Source organism: Neomonachus schauinslandi, chromosome 6 (assembly GCF_002201575.2).
Source record: "Neomonachus schauinslandi chromosome 6, ASM220157v2, whole genome shotgun sequence".
Classification (NCBI taxonomy): domain Eukaryota; kingdom Metazoa; phylum Chordata; class Mammalia; order Carnivora; family Phocidae; genus Neomonachus; species Neomonachus schauinslandi.
The window spans coordinates 6343854-6365110 of NC_058408.1; the positions used below are offsets into that span (position 1 = coordinate 6343854).

General features: G+C 50.7%; 1 protein-coding gene across 2 annotated transcripts in view; it reads left to right on the forward strand.

Moving 5' to 3' along the window:
• Window positions 1-21257, forward strand: part of LOC110588187 (nitric oxide synthase 1 adaptor protein) — a 261046-nt gene that overhangs the window by 226942 nt on the left and 12847 nt on the right. For both annotated transcript variants that reach the window (XM_021698468.1, XM_021698469.1), the window contains exons 5-6: window positions 6305-6413; window positions 15484-15625. In XM_021698468.1, coding sequence (XP_021554143.1) covers window positions 6305-6413; window positions 15484-15625 — 251 coding nt within the window. The remainder of the gene's footprint in view (window positions 1-6304; window positions 6414-15483; window positions 15626-21257) is intronic.

Consider the following 21257-nt stretch of genomic DNA (forward strand, 5'->3'; position numbering starts at 1 on the left):
CTGGGTAGCTTGTCTTTCCAGACACAGTGCATTCCTCTCTGTCCTTGTTGGGTGTCTTTTGGGTTAGGAATGCCCACACCTCTGAGACCTCAAGAGGAAAATCTCTGCTGCCTTCCAGCTGGAGGCCCCTGCCCCACCCACGGTGACGTTAGGGGACCAGTGATGATTTCTCTTTGTTCTTTCACTTGCAGGCTCACGGTTTAAAAGTATTTTTACAGCACTTCATGGGTTACAGAGTATTTGCCCATCCACGGTCTCACCCACTCTCAATCTTTGCCCATCCCAGAACTTTACAACCACTCTGAGATTTTTATTCTCATTTCAAGGAGTAGGAGAGGAGGAAAAAACTGCCCGAGGCCCCATGTGGGGTCTAGACCCCCTGCCCTGGGGTTCCCTGCTTTGGGCTGTGGCAGGCCCCAGGCCCGCTAGTGAGACCCTCCCGGCAGGCTGTGAGCAGGACAGGGTGTGGGGGCTCGTGGGCGGGGCTCCCTATCTGTGGGTTTTGGGGGGGGAAGCATGTGATTCTTCACATTCTCTGTAGCCAGTAGATTCCAAAGTCCCCACAGAGATGAGGGCAGGTGGTGGAGCACTCACACTGGGGGGCGTGGCCAGCAACCTATCAGAGAGAAGGATGGTGACAGTAACCAGGGGCCTGAGAGGCAGGAAGGGATGAGCACTTGAGGACAGAGGTGCAACCTAAGTGATTCCAGTTGGTCCCAAAAAGGTGAGCCTGTGGAGAAAAATCATGGTGGCTACCCAGATTTTTATATAGCGCGCCTTAAAAGAGCACAGAATGGCAGGCAGAGCTTAAAAGCAAATGTGAGCGCAAAGGAGCAGCCGTGATGGACCGAGTTTCTGGGTGCAGTGGGCTCTCGGAAAAGGCTGAGGATGAGAGAAGTAGCACAGGGGAGGGCGGCATGGGACCAGAAGCTCCCAAGCCTCTCTACATCCATGCGTTCCATTTTTCTACCCCTCTCTTTTTTCCTTCAGTGGAGATCTATCTGATCTTCAAACTAGAAACACTAGAACATAGGTGACTTACAAAGCAATGTTGAAGAACCATGAGGAAAAAAGTGTCCCTCCTTTAAGTGTGTCTGGGCCTCAGGTACTTGGGTCCTGGGGTCCTAACGAATGAGATGCGAGAAAATGGCCAGGACAAGACATTCCATGCCACTTTGTAGGAAGGAGGAAACTCTAGTGAGCTCGTCGAAGAGACCATTAAGCGGACGGTCTATGAGAGCTCAGAAAAGGAAGTAGTGATCACCAGGCACCAGTCCTAAAAACCGATGACCCAGGTATGCTTAGGGAGCCCGCCCTTGAGTGCAGTCGTGCAAGTCGGCTTTGAGCCTGAGTTGACCACAGTGCGAAGCAGCAGTGAGATGCTCTCACTCAATAAAAAAAACACACTCAGAGATGTCCAGAACATGATTCAGTTCTGTGTCCTTGGCAAGAGTCCCTGGAGAGTTGGGGTATGTACAGAACAGGTTCACAAGGAAGAGGGAACTCCTGTTTACTGAGCAAGCAACTCGCCGTGTGCTGGGCGTTGTGTTAAATGTGGGCTGTATGTGTGTTTTAATACTTCATACCATGCAGGGATTGCTAATATACCGATTTAAGTGAGGAAGGAAAGGGTTATGTCAGTGGAGTGGTTGGGCTGAGGTCAGTAGCTGGGGAGTGGAAAAGCTACGACTTGAACCGAGATGTTTCTCACCCACAGTCCTCTGCGCAAGCCTGGCAGAGCGGTAGAGTGATGGACATGGGCCCATGCAAGGACTATTGAAAGAGGAGGTAGCGAGTCACTTTAACAACGAGGGAGGAAACAGAAACATGGCGGTGGCTTCCAAATATTCAGAAGGTTGCCCTCTGGAAGGAGGGTTAGCCTTGTTCTCCAAAGCCCCCAAAGGGTGGAAGTAAGGCGGTGGTGTGGAGGTAATAAGAGCACTTAGTGTTCGCTAACCACTTGCTGCTAAGAAGCTCCCCTTGCTGTATGCATTCCTCCTCCAAACCCCGGGGGCGAGGTGCAGCCCTCTGATCATCCCCAGCACGCTGGCGAAGAACCACAGGGAGATAATGACCAGGAGCTCCCACTAGTCAGTGGCTGAGCCCGGGCCTAAGATCGGGCGCTTTCAGCCATTTCCCTCTGCTGCATTCCTGTTGGTAGATTTCTAATCAGCATAAGGGAAAATGCCCAAGTAACGAGAAGCTCCCAAAAAGGGAGTCCTCTGTCGGGGAGTCGCCCTTCACCGTGACAAATCCTGAGGGGCGGGGACGCTGGGCTGGATCCAGGCCTGATGACCATGCAAGGTGTCTTTGTGAAATTCTATTTTTCTCCTGTGCTCTTTAGATGAAACAAGTTTACTTTAGATTAATAGTCGAGGAAAGGGGGTGTTGGTGGTGGGTCTGGTGGTTCTTTATCGCTCTGTCAACCTGAATTCTGCGATAAGCTCCAAATCCAGTTTCTCTGAGATACCGTTTCTAGTTCAGTCATTTATGATAAGTTCATGGATAGAACAATCCGTAGGATAGTTTATTGCTATAGCTTTGAAGCAGAACAGTTCCATTAGCAGGTGAAAATTATAATTCTATGCATATTTGAAAATAAAAACAAGACATTTGAAGGGGGAACAGAACCTAACAAAACCCTGTAATCATTATTACAGTGTAATGAACTACTCTGGTATCTCATCTTTGATAATTATACTGAAAGTTGAGAAAATTGAGATACTTTTTGGAAGCAGGATCAAAACTGTACCAGACTTCAGGATAAAGAAGGGGAAGAAAATCTTTCCTTATTCTCTGGAGCACTCGTGTTGGTCTCCTCCCTGCCCCCACTCCTGGCACACAATCACAGTTCTTAAGACAACCAGGGTATGAAGAAATAAGGGTTCTTGGAATATGTTTCTAGATCTGGAGTTTTCGACCTGCGGCCTTAATTTGTTGATTTATTCATTTGTTGGTGAATGAGGTCACATGGAAAAACTTTGTGGCTTGACTGTGTGGGTGGATACTTTTCTAAGCTCTGACTAGCTGACATTTTAGCTAGGTTAGCTAGAGGTTATTTCTCTTTTTTTTTTTTTTTGGGGGGGTTATTTATCTTTAATAACGACACGTTACGTTTCTGAACTCAGACACAGCAGCACCGTCTCCAGAGAGCCCCAGTCCCCGGGGCTGCATCGACACACGGCTGTCCTCACGTTTGCTGGAAGGCTGCTTTGTCCATCCTCCCCTGCTGCCTTTCCTGGCCGCCTTCCTGGTCTCCGTGTCCTCTTGGCATGCTGCTCTGCTTTCATATCTGCCCCATCAGTTTTCATTCCAGTTCTCAGTCCTTAGGGCATTGCGTAGTAATTAAAAACTCACAAGTGGAAGGAGTTTTATGTATGATTCAACTGAACTAACTGACCTTACTTCCTTGGTCCGGGGTGGGGGTGGGGAGGAGAAGTGAAAAACCAGACGGACCACATCACGGGTCGGGTGCTCACTAATCCCCCCTCAGCTGGTATTAGGAACCTTCTTTGTGCCCATCACCATGTTGGCACTGGGGACACCAGGATGTGGTCCCTTTTCCTTCAAGGAGCTCTAGCATAAACACTGTACTTACAAGGGAGGTGCTGTGGTAACGGGGAACCCCAGGGGGTTCAGCAGCTCCTACTGGGGGCAGGAAAGCGTCTCTGAGCCAAGTCTTCAAGGACACAGGCTGTCACAGCGGTGGCAATGGCAGGTAGGTGTGTGTGACTAGTTCTGAAGGACTATGTAGGTCAGGACTCTGGGAAGAGACGAAAGCAGGAAGGTAGCCATGCTGAGGAGTTTGGACTGGATTTCGAGGGCAGTAGGAAGCCTTTGAGAGGTTTGCAGAGGGAAATAATGAGATGTAGTTTGTGTTTTTAAAAATACCACTTTGCTAGCGAGGTAGAGAATGGGTTGGCCATAGGGGAGCTAGGAAGCAGAGAGAGACGCTAGGCAGGTTGCAGGAATCCAGGTGAAAAAAGAAGGATCTGTGAACCGTGGAGATGGGCAGTACCGTGGAGAAGAAGCAAATACATTTCCAAGCCATGTTGAGGAGATGGGCTGCAAAGAATGGGGTCGTGAGCAACAGATGCAAAACAAGGGAGGAAGTCATGGACGTGGCTTGAGCGGGTGCAGGGGCCCTCGTCCAGATGGGGCTTGGGAGAAGGAAGGCCTCGTTTGCTTGGAGAATTACAAGGATGCTGATTAATTCAATGGGGGGCACGATAAATTTGAGAAGCTTCAGAGACGTTCAGCGGAGGACGTCTAGAAAGATTGCCGTGGGGGAGGGCTGGGTCTCAGGCGGGGGGTGCCGAGGTACAGCAGTGGGCGGTCCCTTCCATGTCCCTTCCCTTTCTCAGAAGCCGCATTAAACAAACAGACCCACCTCTCATCGGCGGCACTCACAGTTGGTGGACATGTGAGACGTACTGATGTGACTTCGACCCCAGTGAGCAGAAGAATGGCGTCCCCGAGGTGAACTTGGGTTTCTTGCCAGGGTTGTTCTTCTCTGTGTCGACCTTTCTTCCGAATGTCCCTCCCAGGCTCCTTGGGGTCCTTGGCGAGAATCTCAGTAACAAGGCTGTTGAGAGAGAGTATTGGTAAGAAGTACAAAGGCACTTTACTCATTATTGCATCTTCCCGGTAACCCGGCCAGGTGTTGCTATTAATCGTCCCGTTTGACAGGTGCTGCAGTCAGTGGCAAAGTTGCGGATCCGACTCTAATTCCCATTCTCTTTCTGCGAAGTACGTGGCACTGACTCACAGGAAAACAGATCGGCCCGTTAAATCCTCAGATGCAGGTCGCCACGGTTATTACTGAGGAAGAGATGTTTTAGGGCAGTGATGTGGCCCCAGAGGTGTTTCTCCGGAGCCACCCTCTCCTTGGCTCGCCCCAAACCGGTCCCACGGATGCGCCCCCGATTCTTCCCTCCCTTGCCCCATGCTGACCACACTCGGACCTGGCCGATCCCCGGGGCACCCCGTCCTAGGCGCCCCTTCAGACTCCGCCACTGGGGCCCTGCTTACAACATTCCCCCTTTCCACAGCCTTCCCTCCGCCTCCTCTCTTGCCCCCAGCAGCCAGAAAAGAGCAGCAGGAAGTGAGTCCTCTGCTCAGAAGCCTCCAGTGGTTTCTCTTCTCACCTGGAGTCCACACACTGACCTTCCAGGGCCCCCGTGTGCTGGCCTCTGGCCGCTTCCATGACCCTGTCACTGAGCACAAGCACTCCACTTAAGCCACCCTGACGTCGGGCCGTTCCTCGGACGCTTCCAGCACCTTCTGAATGCCACAGGGCTTTCACGGGAGCGGTTTCCACTTCCTGCCGTGGTGTCGCCCAGGTGGTTCCATGGGAGGTTCCCTCGCGCTCAGGCCTCTGCCTCTCTGTGGGGCCTTCCCTCTGGCCACCCTGGCCAAAACAGCCAACGCCGTCACGCTCTGCCCCTCGTTCGGCCTCTTTGTCCTCAGAGCACTCGTACTGTTTATTGGGATCTCCTGCACGTGAGCTCTGTGGGTTTAGGGCCTTTACCTGTCCTGCTGCTGCTGCTGGAATAGCGCCCGGCCCACAGTGTGCTCGCAGGGGACTGGGGGAGCCATGGAATGAGCGCCTGGAGGCCGTGGGCCTGCCGGAGAGGGACGGGAAGCGAAGTCACTACCGTGGAGGGACTCTGATAATGGAACAGAGTATCTTCATCTCCCCCAGCGCGGCGGGCGTTGCTGGCTCCCTGACTCTCCGCATTTGGAGAGAACCATGAACAGGTATCCGGAAACTTGCCCCCACATTTCCACGGGTAGGATGCGGATTTATTGCCCTGATAAGGACGGCAACGGTTTTTTTTCCCCTTCTTTTTTTTTTTAAGATTTTATTCATTTATTTGACAGAGAGAGAGAGAGAACAAGTAGGCAGAGAGGCAGGCAGAGGGAGAGGGAGAAGCAGGCTTCCCGCAGAGCAGGGAGCCCGATGCGGGGCTCGATCCCAGGACCCTGGGATCATGACCTGAGCCGAAGGCAGCAGCTTAACCAACTAAGCCACCCAGGTGCTCCTTTTTTTCCCCTTCTAATACACAAATTACCAGCACAGATTTGCTGCCTAGTAACGGTGTGGGGTCTGTGTCCTACCCTTGCCCCCACTTCTGAATCTGGAGCTCGCTCTGGGGAGTGTCTGGAGCCTGTTGAAAGTGCCACCTGCTTTCACAGGAAGAAGCGAGCTCTGTCTTCAGCGTGCCCTTAGATGGAGGTTTCCTTGTTGGAGATTTGAACCTAATGCCATCTTCGGTGCATTTTTCTGTTGCTCTTCCTACAGGATCTTCTACGTCTCTCATGATTCCCAAGACCTGAAGATCTTCAGTTATATCGCTCGAGATGGTGCCAGCAATACTTTCAGGTGTAACGTCTTTAAATCCAAGAAGAAGGTAAATGGGCAGTCTTCGGTCGTTTCTTATTTTCCTCGGACCCAGAGTAACTCCCCTCCCCAACGTTGACCCATCCCCTGTTGTTGGAGAGGCAAGATTCGAGGTGTTTCTCTGCGTGCACGACATGGGGGAGCCTTCCAATTAGTCTGTCAGTGTCCCTGTGTAATGAAATTCCCCTTCAGTTTCATCCCCACTTTGTACTCTGTGACATGTGGACAACTGCAGAGATCTCGACCATCGGATGAGGGCTCTGGAACGGGACAGGTAGATCACACCAGGAGTGATGCCCACCTTGGTGTGTGGTAGGCAAGAAGCACGGCCGTTGACTTAAGTGACCTTTCATCATAATTTTGTATATCGATCAGGGGCCTACAAATCATGACATGTGGAGTCTAGTGTAGACTCTGTGTGTGAGGCTGGTTGTCCTGGGTGGTTATTTTGGGGTCGTAACCTTGATGCTTGAGTAAATGCAACGTTGGCAATTTGGTAGATGGTTTTTCTATCATTTCTCCAGGAATTTAACACAAAACTGAGGTTAGAAACCTAGGGTCTAGCCCCCGCCCCACTAGATCCCTGAGAAATATTATGTGGGTCACTCTCCCTAGTGGGTCTCAGCTTCCTTGTCTATATAAAACAAAGAGGAGAGTCAAAAGCAGAGTTTCCTAAAATGGCTCCTGGAAAATATTTACCATCCAAAATGTTCTGTGTTAAAACTCTCCTCCTTGAATTTTCTGGGAAGTCCTAAAGTTTGAGACACCCCTTTAGCTCTGTTTAACCCAGCATTTCACAAAACTATTTCAGCCATGGGATCATGTTTTTGCCTTGTAATCTGTGTAATATCCTAGGAACTATTTTTCTGCAGAAGAGATTTCGGGAAACGCTTTATTTATGCCTCTAAGATTCCTTACACATCTGGTGTTCTGGCCATAAACCACCGAGCATGGCTTTCTGTGAGGACGACTTCCAAATCCCTTCCTGTGGACCCCTTCTTTGACGCCGTATGACATTGTATACTATAAAGCATCTTTAATAGATTTGTAGGGACCTTGTCAAGTGGGCCTAATAAGAATAATACATGACAGGGTCATGATTAGTGAATCTTATGTGTCCAGTACCCCCACCTTGGCTCTACAACGAGAATTCTGCTTTGCTGATTTAGCTTCTTCCTCTGAGGAGATTGGTGCCCTTGGCCACCTTCTCCCAGGCTTTTTAACGCAAATCATGGAATTTGGATGGAAGGAGCTAGAACTGGAAAGGTAGAAGGAAAATGCACAAGTTGCCAGACTTCTAGATGATAGTACAGTGGAGCGAAATGTGTAAGTGGGGCTAAGTCGAGCCGCATACTGAAGAACTGATAGGAAGAGGAGGAGGGAGAGGGGGGGAGAGATAAGCCAGAGGGGCAGTCGATGAGCACGGGGAGCTTGGGAGGGTGAAAGGCTCTTCTATAGCTTTGAGGTACAGGGGATCTGGGAAATGCAAAGTGTTCCTGACAATTAAGATTTGGATCATCTGTAATGTGCTTTGACAGGTGCAACTAAAGACTACAATCCCCTTTTAATTCATTTTGAGTGCCCAACTGTCCATCTGACTTCAGTTTTGTCCAGAGGCTGGACCACGTGGGCCTTGGGATTTACTAGAGCTACACATGGCACATTATAATTTACCAAGTACTGTAATATTTAATCTTGCTTGATCATTCTAAAACCTCTGTGAAGAAATTAAGACAGGTAATTTTCCCCCCCAATTTCTCAGATGACTAAATTGAAGCTCAGAGAGATGAAATGACTTGCTCACAGTCCCATGAAGACGCACTGGCCAGAGTCAGGGAGCCGGGCAGAATTTTGAGCAGGAAAGCCTAGGTAAAGGGTATCATTCATTCTATTTGCTTTGCCGTCAGATCTAGCAGATACAAACACAGTGGGGCCGTCCCATCCTGCCAAAACCTGGGAGTCAGAGAGCAGTGCCCACTGGGACTTTGACCTTGAAGCAAAGCACAGAATTGAGTTCTTATTACCCAGTGACAAAGGAGTGGTCGCCCAGCTCCCTCCCAGTTCGGCTTTTCCCATGTCTCCTAGCTCTCGGGGCTCATTCGGATCTCTGGCTCTTCTATTTTCCGTGTCCCTTTTCCCCCTCACCTCCTGAGGCTGTAACTCTCGGTGGAGTGGGTTCTCAGGCCCTTTGCTGGCCTGCAGCCAGGCAGCTGAAAGAATGGTGTCCAGACAGCCTGGGAGGCCTGCTGCTGCTGAACTGTGGGAGGAAGGGCCAATGAGGAGAAGTGAGTGTGCAGGAAAGCCCGCAGATGGGCCGGGCGGGGGGCCCTGCCTGCCAGGTTTCTCATGCTTATTCCGGTGAGCCTCTGGGGATGGTGACTTACTCTTGTGTAAAGCACTTCTGGTCTGGGGAGGTAAGAATTAGCTTGGGAAAGAGTTTTAATTAGCCAGTCATAGGAATACCTATGAAGTGGTGGGGAGGGGAGGGAAGAAGGGGTGTGGGGAGGGACTCCATGCCCTGAAGAGACATGTCTTGCAGGGATGTTTTTGGAGCATTGGTGGTCGATCGATCAGGAGATCTCCTGACTGGTAGCCAGCAGACCTGGCTGTTCTCCAGAGCCTTCGTGTTGATCATAGTGTAGAAAGACCTCCTATGAGCTCCTTGCCGTGTCAGGGCTTTGAGGTATTGCTGTTCGGATCACACCATGGCCCATGTGGGCACCCAGGGCCTGTTTCCCATGACAGGCTCCTCGTGTGGTTGTCGCCCTTCCCTTCCCGTTCACCCTGGGGAGCAGAGCTGTCTCTTCTGTCGGTTGAGAATAGGGGTCAGGCATCTCAGCTGTCCTGGTGGGGGGCCCCCGGCCTCACCCTGGCATGACAGTGATTCTGGATCTGTGGCTCCTCACACAGGTCGCTCAAACATATAGCCAGTGTGGTTCTCCTCTTGGGCTCTTGTCAGGAGCTAGATAGCAAAAGATTGCGGGAAGCTAACCTAGCACCTGCTAGTCATCTAGGACTCCAGGTTACTCAAGTTCTTGCTTCATAGGAAGTCGTCTGTTTTGGTTACCTGCAATGTCCCTGCCACTCTTCTAAACTCTTTATGTGAGTTATCTTATATCCTTCCTATGGCAGGTGTGTGAGATAGGTACCCTTACGCTCTTCATTTTCCAGATGGGAAAACAGAAGCTTAAGGGACATAAGTCATAATAAGTGGAACTTAACCCAAAGAGTCTGACTCTTAACCACTCCATTTTACTGGTTTCCATCAGGAAGTTGCATAACAAGGAGTTGCCTTGTTCTCCAAGACCTATTTGCAATGGGATTCTCCTGCCCTTGTCATTTGGGTATGGAGAGCTTCTTAACTCTGAATGACCCAAGTCACTCTGACACAGATTTTCCTTCTGTTCCTCTCACTGTCTTTGTAGGATCAGTACTGACTCCATTATATAGTTGGGGATGGAAAGGGCCCAGGGAAGTGGGTTGCCATTGGTCACACAGTGAGTCAACCATGCCACTGATACTGGAACCAGGCCTCCCGCCCCCTCGTCCTGAGCTTTGGTCACTAACCTCTGTTGTATGAAACTCCTAGAAGGAACATGAGCCTCTAGACTTGAGCTGCTCCAGCCACCAAGTGCGATGAAAGGCATCTCAGGAATGCGGTGGTTGTGTGTGAAAGGATGCGATCGTCAGGAATGAGTTCTGTGTGACTGGGAAGACTTGCCAGGGCTGGTGGTGGGCGTGTGTCTGCGGAGGGGATGTTTGTCCCCGCATCGTTCAGACTTCTGTGAGAAAGGAAGGCTGGGAGTGGGTCTTTTCCTCGCCCAGAGCATCCGGTGGAGACGTTTCCTAATGACCACGGCATTCTGCTTCCCCTCCTTGGGGGGTATAATGATAGTATTCATGTGCAAGGCCTCTGGCCTCTTGCGTGGTCTCTTGACCTCTCCTGTGGAGTGGATGTCGCCCTCCTGTCTTGTCCTCCCAGCCCCGGGAGAATGAGGCTGTCGGCCCTGATTAAGTGTGACTGTACTTAATAGTGCATCATTGCGTGAAGTGTTGGTGATTAACAAGAGCCGCAGGAATCTCCCTGGTCTCTTCATGGGCAGCTCCTTGAAATCATTTTGCCTGCAATCACAGCTCAGTTGATTTGGGTTAGGAGAAATTTCTTCCTCCTGTAATGCTGTCACCATCAGATGAGCGGCCACAGCTGAGAAGCCTCATGGTCCATCCTTGAGTGCTTGCAATGGATTTTGAGTGATGATGACAGTCATGGGCTAAACAATAAGTCACTTGCCCGGCCAAGTTTACAATGAAGGAGAGGGAGGTCCTACACTCAGGGCAAGAGCCTGTTTTTTATGTCTTAAATGTTGGGGTGGTGGGATGGGGTTAGGAAGTCAAAATAGAGAAGCCACAGGTCTCTGAACTCATCTGGTCCAAACCTCTCTGTTTATGGATGAGGAAATCGGCTCCTGGAAAGGTGAGTTAACTTGCTCACGGTCACCTGGGTGGTTACTGCCAGTACCGAGGTTATAACCCAGCCTTCTTTCCTCTATGGTCCTGTGGTTCGTGGACTAGCAGAGTACAAGGAAGAACCCAGCAGTCTACTGGAAATTTTAAGATCCCCTATGTTCTGTCGATGTCGAAAGTCCTACTCACTTTGAAACTAAACTTTCCCCATAGTGAGCAATATTCTGGTGTCCCAGGCATTGCCTCAATCAAATTATAGATCAAGACCATTCCATAACCTGTTGGACAGAATCCCCACCCATCTCCCGTTTCAGAGCCTTCATATCTTGGATCTTCCTCTGTGTAGAATTCCAAATATATTTTCTTGCTTCAGCATTGTGAATTCTGTACACTGCCGTCATTTGATAGATACAAGCTTAAATCTTTTATAACAGTTTGAAAAAGGGGGGGGGAAGCACATTAAAGAAACATGACCTTCAGTTCTATTTTTTTGTTGCTGAGGCTGGTAGCTCAGGTCAAGGTAAGGGCACTGGACTTTATTGCTGTGATAGATGAGAAGAATTATAAACCCAGGAGCTGTCCTGGAATTGACTTAGTGGACTTCAGTCCCCTGGGATTCAGAAGTACTCAGCAGACAGGTCTCAAGTGTGGGGTGTGGAGGCAGTAGATGAGAGTGGAGAAGAGAGAGCTGCAGACTAGGGAGGAGTGGGCACCACGTTTCCCTCTTCTTACTGTTGCCTTTGCCATCTTCATCTTCATGATGAGCGCCTGCTCATCCCTTTCCTTACTTACCTGAGGACTCCTTACGTCATCTCCAGGAATTGCGAAATACAGCTTTTTCCAGGACAGTGAAATGCGGAGCAGTGCCCAGGGTCATTCCTTAAGTCAGCTGCGGAATCAGACGAATATCTACCATTCTTCACATGTATGTCGCACTCGGAAGGTTCTCCACGTCTATAGGGCCAACCGACAACGGGGTCCCCTAACATGGGAACAGAAGATAAAATCATGACCGACTATAATTTTTCCCTGGATCAGTGAAATACAGGGGCATCAACCTTTTGATTTCTGTCTTCCTGAAGCTACCACTGCAGACTCTTGTGTGCTTTTGAGCAGCCACCCACTCTCACGGAGAACATGGCCTTAGTTCATGGTGGCTGCTGCAGTTCACCGGATACCCCTTAGGCGTGTCGTTGGTACCCACAAGAGGACAGCCGTTGGTTGTGTCTTGACCTCTGTGCTGGATGGAAGGATGGCCTTGGGGGGTGGTGAGAGGGAGGGAGGCTTTGTCAGCATGAATAAGTAGAATGGTCTAAAGAAGCATTTCTGTGTGTCATGACGGTAAGTGGTACAAAGTTGTAAGACCACTTCCTTTCCAGGCCTGTTTCACAAAATTGCCTGTAATCGGCACTCTCCTGAGCTGCCGTGGTCCCCATCTGTGGCTGAGAGCCACTCCGAGAGGTTAGATATTCCTTCCCAGCTTTGAAAAATATCAAAGCAACCACAGCCAGCCTAATCTTGACAATTCAAAGCCCACCGATGCTTTGGGACTGCTGTTGGAAAGTGGCTTTTGGACAGGAAGATTTGATCCATGTGGCCAATTACTTTCAGGGGGCTTTTGTGAGACTAAACTGGATTTGTCCAGAAATAGTGCAGTATAGGGATGCTTTGTAAAAATCTAGCAAATTCCAGAGAATGGCCAGGTTCTGGAACTGGAGAAGGCCGCCTTCCCAGCGTCCCGCTTGTGTGTTCTGCTCTGTGCCTGGCTGCCTTCACATCTTTTCATCTCCCCTTTGATTTCCAAAGGCCTGTTTGTGGTCATGAGGTGTGAGCAGCTCCTTGGGACCCATGGGGACCTATGGAAAGGGTTCTTTTGAAAGCTGCTTTTAGTGAAGAGTCCTCCCTCGTGGGCTTAGACATGGTGTATGAACTATCAAGTCTTAGCACATGTGAGCCCTGCATTCCCAGGTGGCAGGCAGAACCGGTTTTCTTGCTTGGAAGGCCAGAAGGCCTGGTCCCTGGGCGGCGCAGGCCCAGCCAGCAGGAACCAGCATGGCTGTGCAGATGGTACCAGCTGGGGGAGGGATAGGCCCCGCCTGGTGCGGGTTGGCCTTGTATGGGAATCCGAGCCGTCTTCAAGTCATTTCCCCCAATGGGGTCCTTATATGGGAATCCACTAAAAGTAGACTTCCCACTGGTGAGGGGAGGCAAGCCTGAAAGGTCAGAGGGCACCTGAACTCACACAGCCATCTCTGAGAATTGGGAGCCATCCGGCGTCTTCCAGCTTCTAGAGTGTTGAGAAGAGAGGCCACTTCTCTCACGTGTTTCCAGTCCTCCTATAAAGCAGGTAGCAGGGTAGCTTGATTGCGCGTTCAAGTTCAGAGGGCTCCTCATGGAACGTGCCACTGTGCCCTTTTACTGCGAGTGGAAATACGACCTCCATTCGAGGGGAGTAAAGCACAAATTGAAAGGAAGCCACTTAGCAGCGAATGTGCAAACCTAGAACTCTAATCCGACAGCTTCTCGTGGTGGAAATCATCACACAGGCACAGACCAAGCATCATCTGGCCGGCGGCTTCTCCTCTGTTGCGCGCTGTGGGGAGAGTGGGTGGTTTAGCCTTTTATTTTTCATGCTCACATACGTAGTCAGAGGCAACTCCCTTCATATCTTTCTGTTGTTGAGTAAGCCCAGCCATTCCTGTTTATTTTCTGTCTTCATTGCCTTTCGGCACTAAAACCTGCTGGTGAGCACTCAGGGTATGCCGAGCAGTGTGGGAGGTGCTCTCTCGCATGTTAGTCCTACAGGTAACCCTCCGGGTGGTGGAGGAGAGGTCGTAGACCTCACCAAGTCACCCCTTCAGGTGGCGTCACAGGCAGGCATAGAATAGCTGTCAGGAAGGGCGGGTAGGAAGGGGTGGGGGCCTGAGGCGAGGAGATGGGGTGCCATTTCCAACACGGAAGGCGGGACCAGTGAGCCTAATAAAGTCCACATTTCCTGCCTCTTCAGGGAATCCGAGGTGAGGGTCAGCTGCTTATGATAGTGAGTGTACTAACGTGTGAACATGAAGCATGGAGAAGACTAAGCATTAAAACCAGCCCACTTCCTTCTCACCATTTTGGGCTTGTAAATAGTTGGTTGCAACTGGTGTGCATGTCCCGTACGTTTGTCCTTGATAAAGGTGGCAGAGATGTGAGCCACAGTCTGGGTTCTTCAGAGGTCAGTCCTGAGTGTGTTCCATGGCCCAGCTTGGGATGCAGGAGAAATGCAGGTCCTCTGAGAAGTCATTTCCTCCTGGATCGAAATCTGAGTGCTCCCTTTCAAAGAGAAGATGAGAAATCCTGTCCCTACCCCTGTCTAATCCTATAGATTCAGGGGCACCTGTGTGAGGACCTTTCGACTTCTAACATCATCCTCACAGCTAGTTAAGGAAAGTACCTGTGGCTTCCAGGGATGGTGGAATTTGTCACCTGTCCTCCTTGAGGGAACCTGAGATTCTATAGCAACAGACGCTGTGGTGAATGTGGAGCTTGGCTAGGTAGGCACAGCTGACCCGGAGTCAGATCATCCAAAATGTGACTAATCTCAGACGCAGGCGTAGGGGGACAGCCACGGTTAAATAAACTGCTGTCAGTGGTGGTGGGGTGTTTGGGGACCCCAGGGGACAAGGAGCAGTGAGCTGGGCTCACCCAGCCTGTAGCTTGCCCTTGACTCAGTCTTTGGAAGACAGTGAAAGCGGACTGAGGATGCAGTTGGTCAGCTATCCACTTTGGAGGCCAGGCCCTGGGGACCGTGGTTGTGGTTCTTCCTCAGAGCCTGTGTGGGTCCCTTAAGACTGTAGGGGACGAGGCTTCTTTGTCCTGTGTCCTCTTCCTCTCCAAGTTAAGGAGAGCTAGAGTCAGGCTCTGTTCTTGGGCTATTAAAGGAAGCAGTTAAATAGCTCCTCAGCCCCCCACCTCCAAGCCAATAAAGAAAGAAAGGAGGAAAAACAGCAAAGAGAAATAGCCACGGAACAGACCCAAGGGAGCGATGTCTTTAGAGCGAGACTGGGAAGGCTCTCCTTAGTTAAGCTTGCTGCCAGTGGTGTTCCAGGGGACTTGGATTCTGGGCTTCGCTGGCTCTGCTGTTTAGATGGCGGCTTCCCGGCCCCATCTCCCCACCACCCCTGGTCTGCTGGAGACTCACCATTTCCAGCAGGAAAGAAGTGATGGCTGAGTTGCTCTTCATGTGGCGAACCCGTTGAACATTTGATTGTGGTTGGCAAAGGAGTCGGAAGGATCTCGACCACTTTTGTTAAACCTGGGAGGGTGAATTGGGCTAAGTCCAGAATTGGGGTATTTGCTGTCTGTCCTTCCAGTTGGCTTATTGTTACAGAACCGTGGTGAGTGTCTGTTTTCTGGGCCATTTCAAGAAGAAAACTATCTCTGCACTCCTCTTGGTGAGCGTCTGGACGTCAGAGCCACGTTAGATGTTTCCATCTCTTTCCTTTGCCGGCCTCATGGGTTTCTCTCCGCGAGGCCCCAGCACGTCCTCTCCCATCCCTGGCCCTTCTTGTGTCCTTGCAAAGGGTCCCCATGCCCCACGCCCTTCACTTGCTCTTTTCCTTTCTCCTTCCCAGAGCCAAGCTATGCGAATCGTGCGGACGGTCGGGCAGGCCTTCGAGGTCTGCCATAAGCTGAGCCTCCAGCACACGCAGCAGAACGCAGACGGGCAGGAGGATGGAGAGAGCGAGAAGAACAGCAGCTGCTCGGGGGACCCAGGTAGGCACCTGGCAGGTGCAGGCAGTGGGTGTGGACGGACAGGAGGTGGTGGTGGCGGCAGAGGGTGGGGGGCACCCAGCATGGGGCCACACCTCCCTCCACCAAGCCCCAGGCAACCAGTCCACTTAAAAAACATTTTAGTGTTTCTTTTTCTCTCTCGAGTCCAAATTTTCTTTAAGGAACACGTGTGGCTTTCCTAATAGAAAATTAAAGATGTTTATTGAACAAGGAAGCGTTTGAGTGGCTGATGCTACCAAATCTGACCCCCAAGAAAACGTCAATACAAAAGCACCTTCATAAAACAGATTAGAAAGAAGATAAAGTTTATAATTACCTTAATAGCTTTTTTCCTGTTTTCTAAATTCTGTAGTCCTGTGAACCTTCCATGTGGACATTTTTCCAATACCTCTCATTTTGAAGTGTCAGGAAACCTGAACATCTTTTACAAAAATGTGAATTCTCCTGTTCATCTCTCACTTTAACAGAACAGTACAAATTTCTGATGGCAGAAGGGTCACAATGGAAAGCTATTATATTCAGAACCTGGGGGACACAGATAAAGCAGTGTGCAGAGGAAAATCCAAAGGTTCGACTGTTTATGTTAACAGAGAAGCAATCATGAAAATCAAATTAGTGAAGCATCCAACTCAGGAAGTCAGAAAACAACAAAGTAAAATCTCACGCTGCAAAGGGCTTGAGAACGCAGACGGTTGGTTTTCCTTCTGGCAGCACCAGTCCCTGGCTGTGTGATCTGGGGCAAGTTAATAACCTCTCTGGGCCTTAGTGTTCTCTTTGGAAGAAAACAGGGATAAAGTCGTGTCCACCTCATAGGATTATTGTGACCACAGATGAGCAGATACATGTGAAACGCCTGGTATATAGTAAACACCAGATACATGTTAGCTGTTAATATTGTAACAGAAATAAGGAAAAATAAAAAAGCAAGAACAGAAAAATTTTCTGGAAAAGGTGAGTGATGACAGATGAGTGGCTTTGTAGACATAAAAACATAAAGCTATACTAGGTAAAACTGTACCATCACATACATGAACGCGTCCCTGGGTAGATCAGAATAGAAAGCTTAGACGTAGACCCAGACACATACAACATGTGATATTATTCTAGATGTTGCTGGGAAGGTATTTTTCAGATGAGATTAACACTTTTTTTTTTTTAAGATTTTATTTATTTGAGAGAGAGGGAGGGAGGGAGGGAGGGAGAGCACTGAGGGAGAGGGAGAAGCAGACTCCCTCAGCCCCGCTGAGCAGGGAGCCCGACGTGGGGCTCAATCCCAGGACCCTGAGATCATGACCTGAGCCGAAGGTAGACATTTCACTGACTGAGCCACCCAGGTGCCCCGAGACTGACATATAAATCAGAGGCTTTGGGTAAAGCAGAACACCCTCCATAATGTAGGTGGGCCTCAACCAATCAGTTGAAGGCCTTATTAGAACAAAGGGGGATTCTGCCACTAGATCACCTTTGGACTTGGACTACAACTCTTCCCTGGGTCCCTAGCCTACCCTACAGATTTTGGACTTGTCACACCTCCACAATCACATGAGCCAGTTCCTTAAAATCAATATGTCTACGTGTGGTTCCCTGATACAGTTTCCATCACTCTGCCGGGCTGTATCCTCATTTACACAAGGAGGAGAGAGGCTCTGCTGGGATGCCAGTAGGTTATGTAGACAGCACATCCGTTTCGTGCTGGACCTCCTTAAGATACACCCTCAGGTCTTTGACGTCTTAAACTTTGAAGAAACTATACTAGAATGACGTTTCTTTTTTTAAGATTTTTTAATTTACTTATCTGAGAGAGAGAGAGCCAAGAGAGCACAAGCAGGGGGAGTGGCAGGCAGAGGGAGAAGCAGGCTCCCCGCTGAGCAGGGAGCCCGATGTGGGGCTCAATCCCTGGACCCTGAGATCATGACCTGAGCTGAAGGCAGATGCTTAACTGAGTGAGCCACCCAGGCACCCCTAGACCGATGTTTCTACATGTAGAACATCATTGATGTTACATTTTGGGGAGCAGGGTATGCAGAAGAAGCCAAGTAGCTGAGGTCTCGTGTATATTAATGTTATTTGAGAAAACGATCACCAAGAACGTAGTAAGGAGAGAGGTGACATGGCTGGCGGGCCTGTTGTTTCCATGCTGACCGTCCGCTACAGCTGGAGGGCCACAGCCACGTTGGTCTCGACCCATAGCCACCGTCACCGTCACCGTCACCGTCACCAGCTCTCTGCTTAGCCCGCCGGTCTCGCCCCGAGACCTCACTCCCGTAATTCCACCTGCTGCCTGCTCCAACGGCCATCATTCTGAATAACATTTCCTTTTCCTCCAGCTTTCTTATTCTAAGAATATGGTGTATTACTTGTAACCTACAAAATATGTGTTGATCAACTGTTGCTGATACGGCTATTAACAACAGTAGGCTATTAGTTACGTTTTGGGGGCATCAGAAGTTACATGTGGATTTTCAACTGCATGGGGTGGTCGGTGCCCTAATCCCCGTGTTGCTCAAGGGCCAACGGTATGGTACTCTAAATACATATTACATAGAAGCTAGTTCTGTGGCTCTGAGTTGAAAATGCATGACCTACCCCATCTAGGCAGTGCGGGAAGGAGACAGGAGGGTCTCTCGAGTCCCATGGTCATAGGGCAGGTCTGAGTTCAGTGATGAATTAGGATGCCCTCCCATCGCAGCGTTTACCCTGAGGGCAAGCCTACTTAGATACTTAGAGTACTAGCGTTTGGGATGCCGCAGATCTGGGATGGGAAACCTTTCTCCCTCAAGGAAAGCTGCTTACTGCCCGGCCCCGTTGTCCCTTGCTCTTTAGGGCCCCACCTGCTTGCTTACGGGCTGTAAACCACTGGGAACGCGTCTCTTCTGTCCGTAAGTGCCTCCCCCGGAAGCATTTATTGACTGCAGTGGGATTTTCGTCTGTAATGGGGGACCTCGAAGCACCAGAGTAGAATTGTTGGTTGTGTGCGTGCGTGCGTGTGTTGTTACGAGCATCAGCTCGCGTCCATGCTCGGGAGCTTTCCGTTTAATGCCGTGTGTACCTTTGTCCCGGCGCCGCTCCACATGACGTGGCAGCAGGCCCGTGACGGCACAGGGGAGACCTGCGCGCGCGCTGTCTTTGATGTCTTGTCCGCCCTTTACCCTCTGGGTTCCAGCAGTGTTTTTATGATGGCATTCACCTTCACTGTCCCCTCAGTGCCTGCCTTTCTTTCCTCCCTCATTCTTTCCACCGGGCCCTACCCTCGGGGAGATTTATCTTTGGTATCTTTTGGCAGCAACCGCCTTGGGCAGCCTTGGGCGCGTCCCTGGAGCTCAGAGCCAGGTGGGGCCAGGGCTCCTGCTCCGCGCTCCCTGCTCTGCCTTGTGTGGTTTCTTTGACTCCTGGAGAGGGTTTCCTGGGCGAGATCCCGTTCCCTTGGAGGCCACCTCCTCCTCCCACGGCAGCCATCCAATGTGGGGAAGGGCTTGGAACGCTTGGGAGGAATAGAGCTTCTTGAAAAGAAAACTCTGGCCATCTAGACAGTGAGCAGCGGGTTGGGGGGAATATTTATTTTGCGTACGCGTTACATCCGCTGCTCACTCCGAACAGCGAGCAGGCCGCTGACCCGTTCCGTCTGCGCCCCACCTCCCCCTTCTTCTCCAGCCCCGGCGACCGCCGCCCCATCGTCTGTCTTTCCTTGGTTTTAGTGCCCTCCTTCATTCCACAGATGTTCATCTCGCACCCTCCCCCCCCCCCGCCCGACGTGCCAGGCTCAGTTCTGGGTGAACTGAACAACAAGACAGGTCCCCGATGGCAAGGAGCTGGCTTTCAAAGTTGGGGGTGGGGGTACGAACCCATGACAAATACACCAGATCACCTGGAGTGTGTAAGTGAAGACAGTGAGGGGGGCTGTGGGGGACTGCAGGTGGAAGTCGCCAGCCTGGGGGGAGGCAGGGTGATACCACAGTGGTTCCGAGCACTGGGCCTGGAGCCCCAGCGCCCGCCTTCCCAGCTCTGTGCCTCAGTTTATCTGTCAGTGCCTGGACCTCCTGGAGGGTGGTTCTGAGGATAAACGATTTATACGGGTAAAACACTTAAATTAGTGCCTGGAGGGTAGTAAGTGCTATTTAAATTTAAGCTGTTACCAGTGCAGTTTTGAGGCCATAAAGTGGCCGTGTCCAGCACTTCATGACTGAGCTAATTAACTCGTATTCTTTTTTGAAACCATTTTATTACTGTATCCTTGACATGTGACAAGTTCTGCATTGACCCAGAAACGCCTCTCCGTTGAGCCCCTGATGCTGGCCCATCCCCGGGAAACCAGCCGTCCACAGGTCCATCCGTTATGTTCCCCAGGGCCACCCTGCTGCTTGTCCCCAGCTTCCGCCCCGTGGTCGGTGTCGTCATCCCCCGCCCCCCGCCTGGCCAGGATTACCCTTCACTTGCTTCTCCCTGAGCACCAGGCCACCAGGGCTGTCTCTCCCGAGGGGTCACCTGAGTCTTCCGCAGCTGCTGGCTTCTTCCCCACTGTGGACAGATAAGGTCAAGCCTCTCTCATCATCAAAACAAAACCAAATCCAGCCTTCCTTGCCCCTGCGTCTCCCCCAGCCTTATCTTTACCTCATCGTTCAGCTTCTTGCCAGTTTTATCTGCGCTCATATAGCTTCTTTCTTGTCCCTGCATCCTGGCCCTTATCCCTCCAGCCTCCAGCGATGTGGTATCTGCTGCCTGCCAGCCCTCCCGGAGACCACCAGTCAAGATCACTGAGGCCCCTAGCTAGCAACCTGAACCAGCCTTTCTGTGCCAAGTTCACCACGGGGCAGGAAGCACTCGCCCCGCCCCCACCCCACCCCAGCTTCTGGGGCACCACCCCATATGCACGCACAACCTTTTTTTTTTTATCCGCTACTTGCTTTCCAACATCCTTTGCGTTTCTCCTGGGCTCGGTCCCTGTGCTCTTTTCTGACTTCCCCCGTGGTCTCGACTGATGTTTATTTCCAGACCAGATCTTTTTCCTGAACTCTCCAACAGCTGATGGGTATCTCCACTTGGTTGTTACAGACCCTGTGATTCCAGCAGGTTTAAAACTCCATCTTACCCACAACCCTGCTCCTCCCGAAATTTCCCTAAAGGGCACCAGTCCCTACCAGGTCACCTAAATCAGAAATTTCAAAACTCATTTTACGCATATTCCTCTCTCCCTCCCTCCCTATTCCCACCCTCTATCTCCCCCAACTACCGTTAGTCTGTCACCCTGTCCTGTGATTTCTGTGCCCTGAAAACCTTTCATATCTGTTCTCCTCTGCTACTGTGACCCTCTTAGCGTAAGCCCTCCTGTTTCTCACCTGGAGTGTTGCTTTCTATCTTGTCCCTTCTAGATCTGTCCTCCACATCATGTCCAGGGTGAAATTTGAAAGGATGAAAACCCTTTGGTATTACTCACCTGCTTTCAATCCTTCAAGATAAAATCCTAACTCTTCCTGGTTGGGTCCCTCCATACAGAGCCGTCGGCAGTGAATACCTCTGTATCTTTTCCCCCACCTAGAACGCCTTCCCAGCCCTCCCCTCCCCAGGACCGCTTCCTCACCTGCCTTAGCTGGTACTCCTTCTCCAGGTGTTCTCCCCT